The 14,610-nt window shown below is 37.5% G+C and overlaps 1 protein-coding gene across 3 annotated transcripts in view; it reads left to right on the top strand.

Annotated features, from left to right (window-relative positions):
• The window catches only part of gnal (guanine nucleotide binding protein (G protein), alpha activating activity polypeptide, olfactory type), a 155,774-nt gene that overhangs the window by 43,335 nt on the left and 97,829 nt on the right, over positions 1-14,610 (top strand). Inside the window, exon 1 of one of the 3 annotated variants that reach the window (XM_079863705.1) lies at positions 14,481-14,531. The exons of the other annotated variants lie outside the window; for them this stretch is intronic. Coding sequence (XP_079719831.1) covers positions 14,521-14,531 — 11 coding nt within the window. The 5' untranslated portion in view covers positions 14,481-14,520. Of the gene's footprint in view, positions 1-14,480; positions 14,532-14,610 lie in introns of those variants that run through there. 3 annotated transcript variants of the gene reach the window in all.

Raw genomic sequence — 14,610 nt, 5'->3', positions numbered from 1 at the left:
TTAAATAACGTTTTTTATGTTTTTATGCACTTTTAGTTTTGTTGCAATTTTACCAAAAGCTTATAATTACTTGAACTAACTTGAACTATGATTTACTTAATATTTTTATATTTATATTATTTGAGTAAATGTAGGCAAAAAAATAAATAATAAATAGAACAAATGTTTTTAAAAAATCCCATAGCCAACGGTTTTTAATCAGCAACAGAGAAACTGCACATTTGCCGATGACAAACACCTCAGAAACTCCTCGAATTTATGAATATTTACACTCACAAAATGATTTTTACTTAATACAAAAGTATAACATACAAATTCTCAGTGAAATTTATTCAACACCATTGCACACTTTATATCGTGTTTCATACCATGTAAAGGGAAACATGATAATATAAAAAGTACTGTACAGTAATGCAGAAAAGCGCATTACCACCATGTTAAAGCTATTAAAAACGTTCAGATGCAAAAAGGAACTAAATGTAAAATTAGATAAACTAGTTAATGATATTGCGCAAATGCTCTCGGTCTCTTCAAAGGTCTTCGCGAATTATTGTGTTATAAGACTCAGTTATCATACATCACGTCTCTTCTACTGTAAGTACACAGAAAAAAAATAAGACAAATGATGCGCGTTTGAGTCGGATTTTTATGAAGAATATGTGACTGTTTATGTAACTGGCAAAAGAAAACTTCGCCAACCAAACGTTTGCCAAAAAGCGTGCATGTGTATGACATCAAAGTCCTGCCAAAGCACCGAGAATCCCTGTCACTTCAATATCATACAGTATGCTCAGCATGAAGTCGAGCACACATACAGTATTGTCGTCAGTTTGGCCTACATGAAACACGACTGCCATCTACAGGTTTTAGTATTTCCTGCGTCCAACACCTAATCCCCCTTCTGCAGGATCCCGCAGAATTTCGGAAGTGCTCACGGCATTCTTCTCTCTGAGACGCGCATTTTTAAAGGCCACATCTGTATATATATACATACATACATACATACATACACACACACTTCTGAATTCTTTAGATTCATATATAAATAAAAAATTGGTAAATGTATGCATGCCTGAATAAATTTTTTAAGAGTACTAATAGTAATTTGTTTTTATTAACATGTTTAGATTTTATAAAATTACTGTGCAGATTTTTTCAAGGATTACTTTTTACTGCTGATTTATATACTCACTAAATGTAATGAAAAAAATTGTCATGCTATTGAATACATTTAATATTTAAAGGTGTTAACTGTAATCTTACACTGCAAAATGATAACTTACAAAGGATTAAATTCAACACAATTATTTAATGAATGAAGCATACAAAAAAATGTATGACAAAGCCCTAAAACAGACAATTAATCGGCATAATCATCAAAGCCTTAAAACAGACAATTAATCGCCAAAGCCCTAAAACAGGCAATTAATCGGCATAACCGCAATTATTAATCGTCAGCCAAATTTCATAATTGTTGATTTTGATATCTAGGTATTATCAACTGGCCAGAATTTTGAGATCGCAATAGACGTGAAAAACTATAATGTGTTAAGAGCTCACTCAAGTACTGGGGAGCTAAATCATTTAGTTCTTTGTATGTAATCAGCAATATTTCAAAATGTATACAATGTTTAATAAGGAGCCAATGCAGTGTTTACAGAACCGGGCTAATATGGCCATACTTCCTGGCTCTAGTAAGAAATCTAGCTGCTGTGTTTTCAACCACCCAGTAGAGCATTACAATAATTTAGCCTTGAGGTCATGAAGCAGGCATGAAAATTCCTCACCTTTCGGCGAAATTCGCCGTTTTAAAACCGAAATGGGTCACCTACGTGATTTGTGCAGATCCGATGAGAAAATATTTGTGGGGTGGGGTGGGATGGTAGGGGGGGTCATGGTCGTGGCCAGCATTTACCCGCTATATCTCTATAGTTACCATAAACTTTGCAGCTTTAAAAAAAACAATCATCATTCCTAATGCCGAAACCTGACAGCCAATCCGAGTCAGAGTAGGGCAGAATTGTTTTCAAAGTCTTTTACACCGCGAGTCTGACAACTGGACAGACACTGCCGAACAAAGAACCGCACGTCGGAAAGCAAGCCTGAGGTAAGTTAGCTTACAATGTTAACTGTCCTTTCAGATACAGACAGCGATATTACCAATGTCATTATTTTTAATTTTGATATAGAAGAGGACGGGATAATATCGTGAGCGGGCGCGGGCGCCGTGAGCGCTGTGCGAGCAGGAACGAGTAGTGAGTTGTCGTCGAAAAAGATGGATTAACCCTCTGGGGTCTGAGGGGTTTTCTGGCCCTGGAGGTGTTCTGACATGCTCTGACATTTGTGCTTATTTCTGTTACTTGTGACATTTTCATGGCTAAAGTCTGATTACACTGTATTCAGCACAAACTCTGCTACAATAATATATCAGCAGCATGTATGTAAAAGTTTGTAGTTTTGAGATAATGACATTTATGCGTGGTTTGTGAAAATACAAAAAAAAATTGTCACTGAAATAAGGTCATGAAACCCCTACTGATTTTTTCTTCACAAGACTTTTGAAAATTGTATCACGTAGCCTAGAATATTTGCTCCAAAACTATGTGAAAATCACCCTGACTGCTCATTCAGATAAGACAATATATTGATTTAAAAACTGTACGACGTGTTTTGTGTGAGAAAACTTTATGCGAAGGGGCGTGATCACCTCATTAATATGTAAGCTTTTCACACCTGAGAAAGACAAACACACTCCCCTAACGGCCCTATTAGGAGTGATCAGGCCCTGTCATTCTGAGCAACCTTGCACAAAGAATGAGGAGATTTAAAAAATAATGACTTTTTGATTGTTTGGATTTATTTACAACACAACATAATCCAAAGATACACAACAAATGACAAAAAAGCACAGAATTGAAAACAATTATCCAAAGACAGAGACCTTTGTGCCATTCCTAAAAACATTGTACATACCTTTCATTTCCAAGGTGTTTGATTTTCACTTTATCATGTTCATATACAGAGACTCATGTGAATGTTGAAGTCAGCAGGACTCAGTGGCATCTGGTCCCTGAAAGGAAAAAAAAAGTGAACATACTGATAAAGAGAAACTATAGCGAATATAGTTCTAAAATTTATTGGGAATAAATTTTTGATTTTTCTGGTTAAAATTGCTTTTTAAAATTCACAGAATACACACACACACAAATGTTTCCAACAATATATAATATAATGAACACCAGGTTTGTTGTGCCTTGTAAGCATAGGCTATGCACAGTGCTGCATAAAATAATAATAACAATAACCTATAGCAGCATATAAATCTTCCAAAAGATTTCAGTAACAACTACGCTAGAGAAAAATATATTGATTATCATATGTTACTTCAAATGTTTCCATTCGTTATGATGATATGAAATGAGATGATAGTAAAAACATGAAGCCTTTGTTTGGGGCGTTTTGCTTTTCAAACGCGATCGCGCTCCAAAATGATACATTCAAACGCAGAGCTCGCTCCAAAATATGAAACATTATGGTTGCCATATTTAGGGCTGGGCGATATATCGTATGAGATTGTTATGCGCATCTCGTCAGTAAAGCCGGTTCCTTGATTAGTAGTAAATCGCCATCACCTGCTTTCAGATGGAGCGGCATTTACAACACAGTGCCGTAGTTAACTGACAAGCTGAGCCATATCGCATTAATTATCGCAGGCAATTCGTCCTCGATAATTAATGCGATATGGCTCAGCTTGTCAGTTAACTACGGCACTGTGTTATAAATGCCGCTCCATCTGAAAGCAGGTGATGGCGATTTACTACTAATCAAGGAACCGGCTTTACTGACGAGATGCGCATAATCTCATGCGATATATCATCCAGCCCTAACCATATTATACATATCTACATTTGAGCAGATATCCACAAACTAAATATTATAATATTCACCATATATCTAGCAACAGTTCAACTGCAATGTGAAGTTTATGCAACAATAACATGAACTAATAATTAAGAATTTCTTACCTTACATCTTTCTTGTCTTCAAATCACGTTCTTCTTCTTCTGAGGTAAATCCAATGTAAGCTCACGGCACGTCTTTCAAACTCGACAAAAAGCAGAGACTTGTTTTAGTTTTTTTGGTGCTTTGTTTTTGAGGTAATGAGCGCGTTCGCGTTCCATGTGGAGATTTGCATGTGAATCTCTTTTGCGCGCGTGGGCATGGTCAAATTACAAATAATTAGCAAGCGCGTGAGAAGCTGGACATCTTGTTGGTTTTATACAAATTACTTAAACAGAGAATATTTGTTTTCACTTTGAATCTGATCATTTAAAAGTACACACTTAAATGTTTATAAAGGTATATGGCTCATAAATGTGTGACAAGTATTCGCTGAGTTTTGTTTCAGTTTATAGACGTGCTCAAGAAAAAAAAGTTCACCGAGACGGAGAGGCAGAAAGCACACCCTGTTTATTTTCTTTATTTTACAAAAGCACAATGTTTTGATTCGATTGTAAGTGGACACATACAAAAGTAGAAATATCACAGATTCTTTTTTCATATTTCTTTTTTCTGTATGACCATAAATGACAGAGAAATTTAAGTTTTTTGTCCTACTATGTGAAGAAAATCCAGCAAAACGCGCCGGCGCGTTTGTCAACCCCAGAGGGTTAAGCAAAAAAGCTGTCGGGGGCTAAAAATATAAAAAGAAAGAGGGGAAAGGAGATGGCATGTCAATTGATGCGACAGCAGCTAAATAAGTGGATGGTGAAAGGCAACAGGTAGGATTTTGTTTTGTGTGACGTCCTGGCATGTAGGCTAATGCCATTGGGACTACCGGGAGATTCCCGGTGGGCCAATGTGCTTTTTGGGCCGATACATCTCATACTTTGTTTTGTTTTTTGTCTTAACGGCCCATAAAAGTCTTACATCGGCGGCCCATTCGTTTTGTTTTGCTTATTTGGCGGTGCTGGGTTAGTGCGTAATTAGTGTGTAATGCATTGGTTAAAAAAAAGTCAGCGTTCGTTTTTTTTCTGACACCCCATGAAACACGTAGATCAGCGGCCCATTGGTTCTTTTCTTGATTGACACTGGGCTAGCCCAATCACATCTTTAATGTGAAGTATAGAAATATACTCTTTCAAGTATAGAAATTAGTACAAACTAATTATGAAAGTTTCCTTTATTTTTCAGTGCATTTGTTTTACAATATTTGGCTATTACTATCATGGGATTAATATTATAACTATTATTATGTAGTAGTAATGTAGACAGACACTGTAACTAAAAGAGGTTTGAATTTTTCTTTGTTTAATTTGCACCAGATTGATGAATTTAACATTTAAAAAGCACAAAATTTTGTGCCTGATGAAGGCATGAACTAACTCTTCCGCATTTTTCATTGAAAGCATATGGTGTAATTTAGATATATTTTTAAGATGGAAGGATGCGGTTTTACAGATAGAAATGCAGCTTTCAAATGAAAGATTGGTATCAAAGAGCACACCCCGGTTTCTTACTGAAGACGAAGACTTGACAGAGCAGCCATCAAGTGTCAGACAGTATTCTTGGTTACTACTTGCAGAGGTTTTTTTGCCAAATCATAAGAAACTCGTTTTTTTTTTTTTTTTCAGAATTAAGTAGTAGGGAATTACTAGTCATCCAATTTTTTATATCAGCTATGCATTCCGTTAATTTTGTGAATTGGTAAGTTTCGTCTGGTCGCGAAAAAATATAGAGCTGAGTATCATCAGCGTAACAGTGAAAACTAATGCCATGCTTCCTCACGATATCTCCCAAGGGTAGCATGTACAGGGTAAAAAACTGTCCTAGTACTGAGCCTTGCGGTACTCCATACTGAACTTGTGATCAATATGACATCTCTTCATTTACTGCTACAGACTGATAACGGTCAGATAAGTATGATTTAAACCATGCTAATGCAATTCCACTAATGGCAACATAATTTTCAAATCTATGCAAAACAATGTTGTGGTCAAATTCCAAATATCAAATTCCATTTCTTACTAAAAAGGAACACAGACTGCTAGACTTAGACTGCTCATTAAAGTTGCTGAAAAACTTTTTCATTCCTGGTCGCAATATCCAACTCTCGCTGGATCCGCTCCTCGGCTACCAACGAGAGGAACGTCTGTACCTCGTCTACTGACCCGTCACCACGATTCACCAAGTTTCTTCTTTCATTTTTTAAAGCAAGTCGTTTAATAAAAATTGTGCTAACAAATAATACTGCGGTGGCTGTTGCTGACTGTTTAAATCTAGCGGGTTTGGTGTCTTGTGTTGCAAATCCAATGACGCTGGCAGTGACGATTCTCTCTGACCAATCAGTGATCTGTAGTGTTTTCACGTCACATTTTAGTATTGGTACGGTACGCTTGGAACCTCAACAGAAGTGGTACCATTTAAAGCGAGCCGTACCGAACCGTACCATGCAGTGGAAAAGCACCACAAAGTGAGCCGAGCTGAACTGAAACTCAGCGAATACTTGCTACACAGCAAGTCTAACATATCTTTAGAAAGCTTGAAGTGTCTATTTTTAAAATATATAATTCATATCAAAAATAAATATTCTCTAAGTAATCCGTATGAAACCAACGAGAGGTACAGGTTCTTAAGTGTCTGCTCATCTCTAATGTGACCACACCCACACTCGCACAAGCGATTCACATGCTAATCGTCCACGTGAAGGAACGTAAACCTGTAAACGCCCCCATCACGTCAAAACAAAGCATCAAACTTCATCATTCCTGTGCTTTCATCGAGTTTGGAAGACACGCTGTGAGTTTACCTTGGATTTACCTCAGAAGAAGAACAACGCGATGTGAAGTTGAGAAAGATTTCTAAGGTAAGAAATTTATTCTCACTTATATTAGTTAACATGTTATTGTTGCATAAACTTTGTATTGTATTAGCTGAACTGGTGCCAGACTAAAATGTAATTGACAGAAACAAGTTGAAATATGAACTATAGACAGGTAGGAAACCTTTAAATGCTAAATAAATATACATGTACGACACAAGGATATTTTTATGCTTTATAATATAAAACACAACCTGATATAAAAGTAGGCTAGCATGAGTGTTTACACTAACATGATGAATATTATAATGTTTAGACCAGTGTTTACTATGAAATACTGTGATCTGGGATATCTGCTCAAACGTTGATGTTTATAATGTGCTAACAATAATGTTTCATGGTGGGGAGCGGCTCGATCACTTCAGTAAATGGTCTCTGCAAGCAAGTTTGGGTCACTCGCGCTGTCCATTAAAGGGGTCATATAATGCCATTTTTGTACAAGCTAATATGATTCTTTAGGGTCTAAATTAAAAGTTTGTAATATACTTTAATTAAAAATTCTCATTAGTATTGTAAGAAAACACTCATTTAACCTGGTCAAAAACAACTCTGTTTTCAGCACGCCGTTTAAGTGCATGTGTCTTTAAATGATAATGAGCTTTGCTCACCCCGCCCCTCTGTTCTGTGCTTACACCGTTTGTAATAACACAATAACCATAATGCGTTGTTCATTATAAACGTGGGATTATGAATTATATTGAGAACGTCGTACATAGAAAACATGCCATAATGTACCGAGTATAAAAATAGCCGCATTCATCGTGAAGCGTGCTAGCGATTTGCAAAGATTAATATAAATATTAGTGGTGGGCATAGATTAATTTTTTTAATCTAGATTAATCTCACTGTAATCTTGGAATTAATCTAGATTAATCTAGATTAAAATGGCTCATTTGAATTCTGCCGAAGGCATTCAGAATATGTGTGCTACCCAAATAATGACTAAAGGGCACGTGTTTCTTAAATACAAAGTGACATTTAAAAGAACTTGTGAAGAAATTAGTTTTTTTTTTTTTTTTATTAAAACAAAGTATGATTTATTTTTTACTTTGAGCAATGATGGAGCTATAATTGACTCTTCTTAGGAGCATATAAAAACAAAACAGCTCCTTGGAAAAAATTAAATGTAGCCTAATATTGTAGTAGTTATAAACAAAGGTCTATTTTTAGTTCAGATTAACATTTGAGGGCAGCAATTTTATTCATAATGTCAAAATAAAACCAACGTAATGTTACTTGAAAGCATTATAGCCTACTATTCCTGCCAAACTTCCATGGTTGCAGTTAGTGTTACTACAGTAAATCCATGGTAAATTTTGCAGATCTGTGGACACCGGATAGTTCATTCATGGCACAATGTTTCTTCCTGGCTTCCACGCACTGTTTGATCCGTTAATAACGGAGAAATGTGAATGTTTCTCACTAGATCTCGCAGCAATGTTATTACTTTGTGGCGAATTCAAATGCTTTCTTTACTGGATCTCTTAGCGCTGTGTAGTAACAGTGTCACATGATCACGATCGGCTCGCACTGCTTTGGTCCAAACTGATAAACAACGGTCCGTCAACCACAAAATAAGGAGTAGCTCAGTTTCATTCCGCTTACATTACGTTTGCCATTTAATGTTGGGCAATGACCCGCCTACATTTGAAATAACGAAATTTTGGTCGGCAGGAAAAATGATCCAACGAACCGTTCGGTTTGAAAATGCGTACCGAACACCGAACCGAATTCGGCTAGGTATACATCCGCGCTAAAATATCAAGGTGAAAGTCATCATAGCTTGCGTAGTATAGACCCAGCTCCCAACCCAACTTTGAGAATAGATTAACGGCGATATTTTTTTTTAATCGCCCGATAAGAGTCTCACGTTAACGCAGCAAGTTAACGCCGATAACGGCCCACCACTAATAAATATTAATATAAAGGTGAATAAAACGTTACACTCACTTCTTCTTCTGGAGGTGAAGCAGGAACACGAATAGTTGGTACCGATCCTTTTTTCAGGAGCATCTTCTTAGCAAAACCAGCTTTATACTGACCCTCCCTTGTAAAGCAGTCTGGTGTGTGAAATGATTCGCGCAAACATGAAAGCATTGACGTTGATCGTGGGGAATATTCCCTTTGAAAACAAAACTCAGCCACAGTGCGTCATCAGCGGTTCGGATTTAGGAACATCAAAATGACTGCTGCGTTCCAAGAACAGAACACCACAATCGCTTAGACACCATTCTGCTCATAGACAGTTCTCCAGCATATCAACAATGATGCGCGGACTATGACAGACAGCTCGCTCACGAGCGAGGGCGGGTCTGTGTTGAAACGCTGCTGTCAATCAACAATCGTGGGAGGGGTGTCCGACGTGTGATGTCACTAGGTCGAACGGCTTGATTTGAGAGAGGGGAAAACATGAGGAGATTAAAAAAAAAAAAAACATTGGATGGATTTATCATTTTATGATGGTTGTGTACAGGCACTGCCAACACACATTTCAGTACAATCAACTTGTAAAAGTGCATGTACCATTATATGACCCCTTTAAATAAAACGAATGAAAACATTTGAAGTAAAATGATAATCCATTTATTTTACTCTAGTGTAATGTACTGAACTGTTCCTTTCTAATGATTTATAGTTATAGGCATTTCCCCACCCAAAAATAAAGGTTTTCTGTAAAATAAAAATTATTATTAGGGGCCAAGCACTGAAAGGCACCTATTGAAATCGTTGGCATTCTTCTTCTTCGTATTATTCCACTTCTTCCGCTCTGGAAGTCTATGGCAGCCCATAGAACCGCTTGCGGGAAAGTTATGAAATTTGACAATGATAGAGGACAGTCTAATCTGTCACCATAGCAAATTTGGTGACAAACTCAATCCTTCTAGCTCCACCAACTGTCCAAAGTTGCACTCATGTTTTATTCTATTCTAGTGTATTTGAAAACATACATGAGGCTGTATCGCCGCAACGCTTTATCATATTTAGACCAATCTTGGTACATCTCATCACAAGCATGACTTGAGGTGACATGCTGCGTTTTGGCGCAGCGCCACCTACTGGTCCGGAGATACGAAAAATGGCTATTTTTGCTTATATTCTGAACGGTTTGTCCAAAAATCAGAATAGTGGTCTCGTTAGATTTGGGCCGTTATGCCGAGTCGAATGATATCCAATTTTCCCATATCGCCCATTTTGTCTGTCGGCCATTTAGAATTTTGTACTAAAATTTTGTATTTTATGATAGCATGAACGTATCGTTTCAAAACTTGGTATGGGTCATCGGCACGATGCCCTGAAAGAGTCTGAGAAGTTTCGGACCAGCACCGCCTAGTTGTGAAAAAAATTATTTACATGCTTTTGGTTAACTTATTTTCACGGGAGTCATCTCCATCTTGATATCCAACAATATCAAACATGTCAGGTTTTGCCTTATGGTTAGCGCAACATTGTAAATTAGTGCTTAAACTTTTGCAAATGTCTTTGGTTTCCTCTCGATCAGACTAATGGTTTCACTGTAGGAAATTCGGGGATTACTGTAGGAAAACCGTTTGTCTGATTTTCCCCTAAATCGAATCATATCATCTCCAGACCATGTGTCGATAGATGTTACCGTTTTCGTAGACCGCAGCGACAAAGTTGTGATGCCAAAATGACTCAGTCATGACTCAGTATCTCTGCAATCCCTTGACATATTGACACCAAACTTTGTATGTGTCGTTGTCACCTCACTCTGACACACCACACCACCTATTGGTCGAAAGTGATAAATAATTTTATAAGTGAAAGTTTATATATATATAATTAAGCCTAAAATCATCTAAAAATGTCTTTAATTGCTCCTTGCTGCAGTTGGTCTGACACTCCCTGCCATCTTAACGTCTTCTTTGCGCTTGGCCCCGATAATTGCTATATTTGTTATTACCTTATGCAGCCCTACAAGTATATGCCTACAAGGAACAACAAAAAAGTTTTTACGCTCTCATGAGGTGGTTTTTCAGGCAATTAGAAAAAGGAATATTTCGCAAAACTGCAATGGAAACAGTTTTTGCGCATTTACAGTCACCTGACTTAGAAGACGCAGTGTGTTTGAAGTCCATGTATAGCTACGCAAATAATAATAATTTTATATTATTTTATTATAACATTTAATAGGCTATATTTAGAAGACGCTTTTATGCAAAAAAGGAACAAAGCTGAGTGTGGAGCGCGCACTGCATGGCATGGAGGCGCGGGCGCGAACACTTGCATTTTCCTATCAACAGTGGAAACAACTTAAAATACTCTATCATTTCTGGTCAGACAGAAAATAATAATACATTATTCTCAACCACTTTTATTTGTGTAAACTCACAATAACAAGAAAACGCTGTGCTTTTGTAAAATAAAAGAAACAATCAGACGCACTTTCATGATCTCCGTAAACTGGAGCACAAGAACTGAAACAAAATATAGCCTATGTAGGCTAAAGCTTGAAATGTCCACTTTAAAACAAACAAATTCGAATCGAAAGCTAATACCTTCTGATTATGTAGGCTAATCCGTATGAAAGTTGCATTTCTCTCTAAAAGCGCATCTGCTTAACAGCGGAGATGGAGATGTGATTTTAGCCGACACTTAGAAAACAATAGTTTATTAATTATATTAATAGCTCTTAATTCAGCACTGTGGGAAAGACATCAATTCCAGTTTCTAATTTGGCCTTAGAAAACCAGTAAAATCGACATGTTTTCCATATTAATTTTGTGAATATTTTAAATGTTTAATAAAGGGGCAAAAAGTCAAACAAAGCGCAGCAGTTGGTGTAGCCAGTTCAAATTAAAATTTTGGTGTTCAACTTTGCGTTTTAAAAAGACAACAACCGTTCATTTTTCGTTTTTCAATTAGGGGTTAAAAAAGGAAAAACAAATAGACACAAAAGTAGCCTACATGGATCGTTTGGACAGAATACGAGACAGAATTCTTTATTAAATTTATAAAAGAAACAATAATTAGCCTATAGGAATACTGGATTCTAAATCTCAAAGAAATGCCACAATCAAATCCTCGGAGCAGAAATGAGGGCGAAACACCCAGAAACTCCTTATGTGTGTCGTTCGGGGGTCTTTCCCTGCCATTAATGCTTGGATAACACGCCACGTCTCCTTCCATTAATAATAATAATAATAATGTCTAATGCGGTGGCTGTGATATTATAACCAACGTCCGTTGCCGTGATTTTTGGAATGACTTATCGCGAGAGAAAAAAATACGTTTTAGTCGCATAACATCGGTTAATGGAAACGCCGTCATTTCGCAATAGTTTTTTATCGATATTTAGATAATAGCGCAAAACATTTGCGCAAATCTGTAATGGAAACGCGGCTTCTGATACCTTGGGCCCCCTATATTGGTCCGTTGTAGCACTGAAAGGTGCTCCCGACCGACTCAGCCGGTTCTTGTATCATCAGACTCGGCTAGAGAATTCAGTTCGTCCGGCACCCACCCATGTCCAGCGCTGTTTGTTACACATCTGTGTTCCGAATTGTGCTGCCGTGTGTGTGGTCGTCGCTTCCTACTGGCGAAGGTTGCGATCGAGCGGTTCCTCCAGCCGATATGAAGATAGGCTTCTAAGTAGGGCTGGACGATTTTGGAAAATAATCTAATTGCGATTTTTTTTACCAATATTGCGATTGCGATTTAATATGCGATTATTTTTTAAGCTCTTTATCTTTTCTATTATTCAACAAAAACAAGCAATAAATCATTGTAAAATAGGGAAAGGGAATCTTTAGGCACCTCATGAGCCGATACATTTTTTTTCTTTTATTGATCTTATTAATAAAACTTAAAATATTTAATTACATAATTATAAGTAGGCCTACTTATAATAATTACACATTAAAAAACTAAATTAATACAATTACATGTTAATAATTTTAACAAATATAGCTTCAAAACAAATAACAAAGAGGGAAAAAAATATTACAAGCAATAAACAAAGAGTGCTTTCAGTATTTAAGAGTAGGCTGTCTGAACGTGTTCATCTCTTTTGAAATGATAAGATGTGGTTTGTCCTGTTTGTTTAATAACTGACTGTGTCACATTACCGGTAAATTCGCGTCATAAAAGTATTTTGAGATGCAAACGTACATTTAACCACGTACTAGACTCGCTCACAGCCGCATGCTCAAATGCTCTTTGCAAAACGCACGTGAGTATTTGAAATTGAAAGCAGCTTCTGTCGGTGATTTTCATATTTTTAATATATAAGCCAACTGCATTCCAAGACATATGATGCCTTCGTAGAACATTTGTAAGTAAAATACCGGCGGGCGAGACCGCGCACTACTGAAGTAACATCACGCAAACCGCGCGTATCTCATATCTTGCGCAATGAAGCCCGCGAATGTCCTTGTAACTCGCTTAAACTTTTCCGAATTTTATTAAAGATTATTTCTCGTAAGGTTCGAGTGGTGTCGTGTGTGTGTGTGTGTGTGTGTGTGTGTGTGTGTGTGAGAGAGACAGAGGAATTAGAAGCAAGCAGAATACGGTTGTTTATAAAGCACGCGCGTCGTGCACGTCTGTGTTTAAAACTAAGCTCAGACATATACAATACAGAATCGTTGGAGAGAATCTATAACACAATATCACATAAATTAAACATAAACTGTTATTTCCTGTAGCCAGGTCTATATGTGTCGCGTGCCAAGTTGATGCTTCATCTGCAATACAGACTGGTTTACTCTCGCGTGTCACGTGACCAGACTATAATCGCAGCTTTGCGGTTTAAAAAATCGCATTTCATCATATCGCGATATTATCGCAAATGCAATTAATCGTTCAGCCCTACTTCTAAGTGAGACACGAGTGCCTCGCTGACAGATTAAGAGCTGTGGGCTGGGTGACACCAGCACATTTGCTAGAAACTAGCCTGTGTCTCGAGCCGGTTGCTTCCATGGGCTCCCTTCACTCGAAGCCAGCTTCACCTTAGCCCGGTTTGTAGTGTCGGCTTTCTGTGCCATTCCCCTCCTTCGACTGGATATGTGCGCCTTTTTGCTCCAGTTGAGTTCCCTCTTTGAACCCTGTTGAGTTCCTCCTCACCCGGTCGGTGTTGGATGTGGCGGAGCATCCGATGCTAGTCCTATCACTTGTATGCTTGTGTAAATTGTGTTAGGTGGGGTTCATATGTTGTGATCAGTGAAAAACAACTGGTGCGTGCATCCATTTCTGTATTATACCCGCACTGCGGGGGTATGTGATTCACGCACGCCAATGTCCACTGGTTCGTTTTTACAATACTCGAAGATGACAGGCTCCCTAACAATCCCAATCAGTCGACACGTCGACTATGTCTCCATTCCCTCCTTCAGGGAACGAGGGTTACATACATAACCAACGTTCTTTATATATATTTTTGTGAATTTTAAATCACAATTTTAACTAGAAAAATCACAATTAGATTTTCTTCCCCGAATCATGTAGCCCTAGTTTCTCCTTTAATCAGCATGTTCACAGTTGTTTTGTTGTTTGTTCACAGGGACCAGATGCCACTGATGAGTCCTGCTGACTTAAACATTCACACAAGTCTCTGTACATGAACATGGTAAAATGAAAAAGCAAACACCTTGGAAATGACATAGTGAACAGGAAATGTTTCAGGAATGGCACAAAGGTGTGTGACTGTTTAAGTCTCTGTCTTTAGATCAGTGTGTTCAATAATGTGTCTTTTTGTTCTTTATGTATCTTTGGAT

This window comes from Squalius cephalus (genome assembly GCF_949319135.1).
Source record: "Squalius cephalus genome assembly, chromosome: 25".
Lineage (NCBI taxonomy): Eukaryota > Metazoa > Chordata > Actinopteri > Cypriniformes > Leuciscidae > Squalius > Squalius cephalus.
This window is presented reverse-complemented; position numbering and strand designations above follow the sequence as displayed.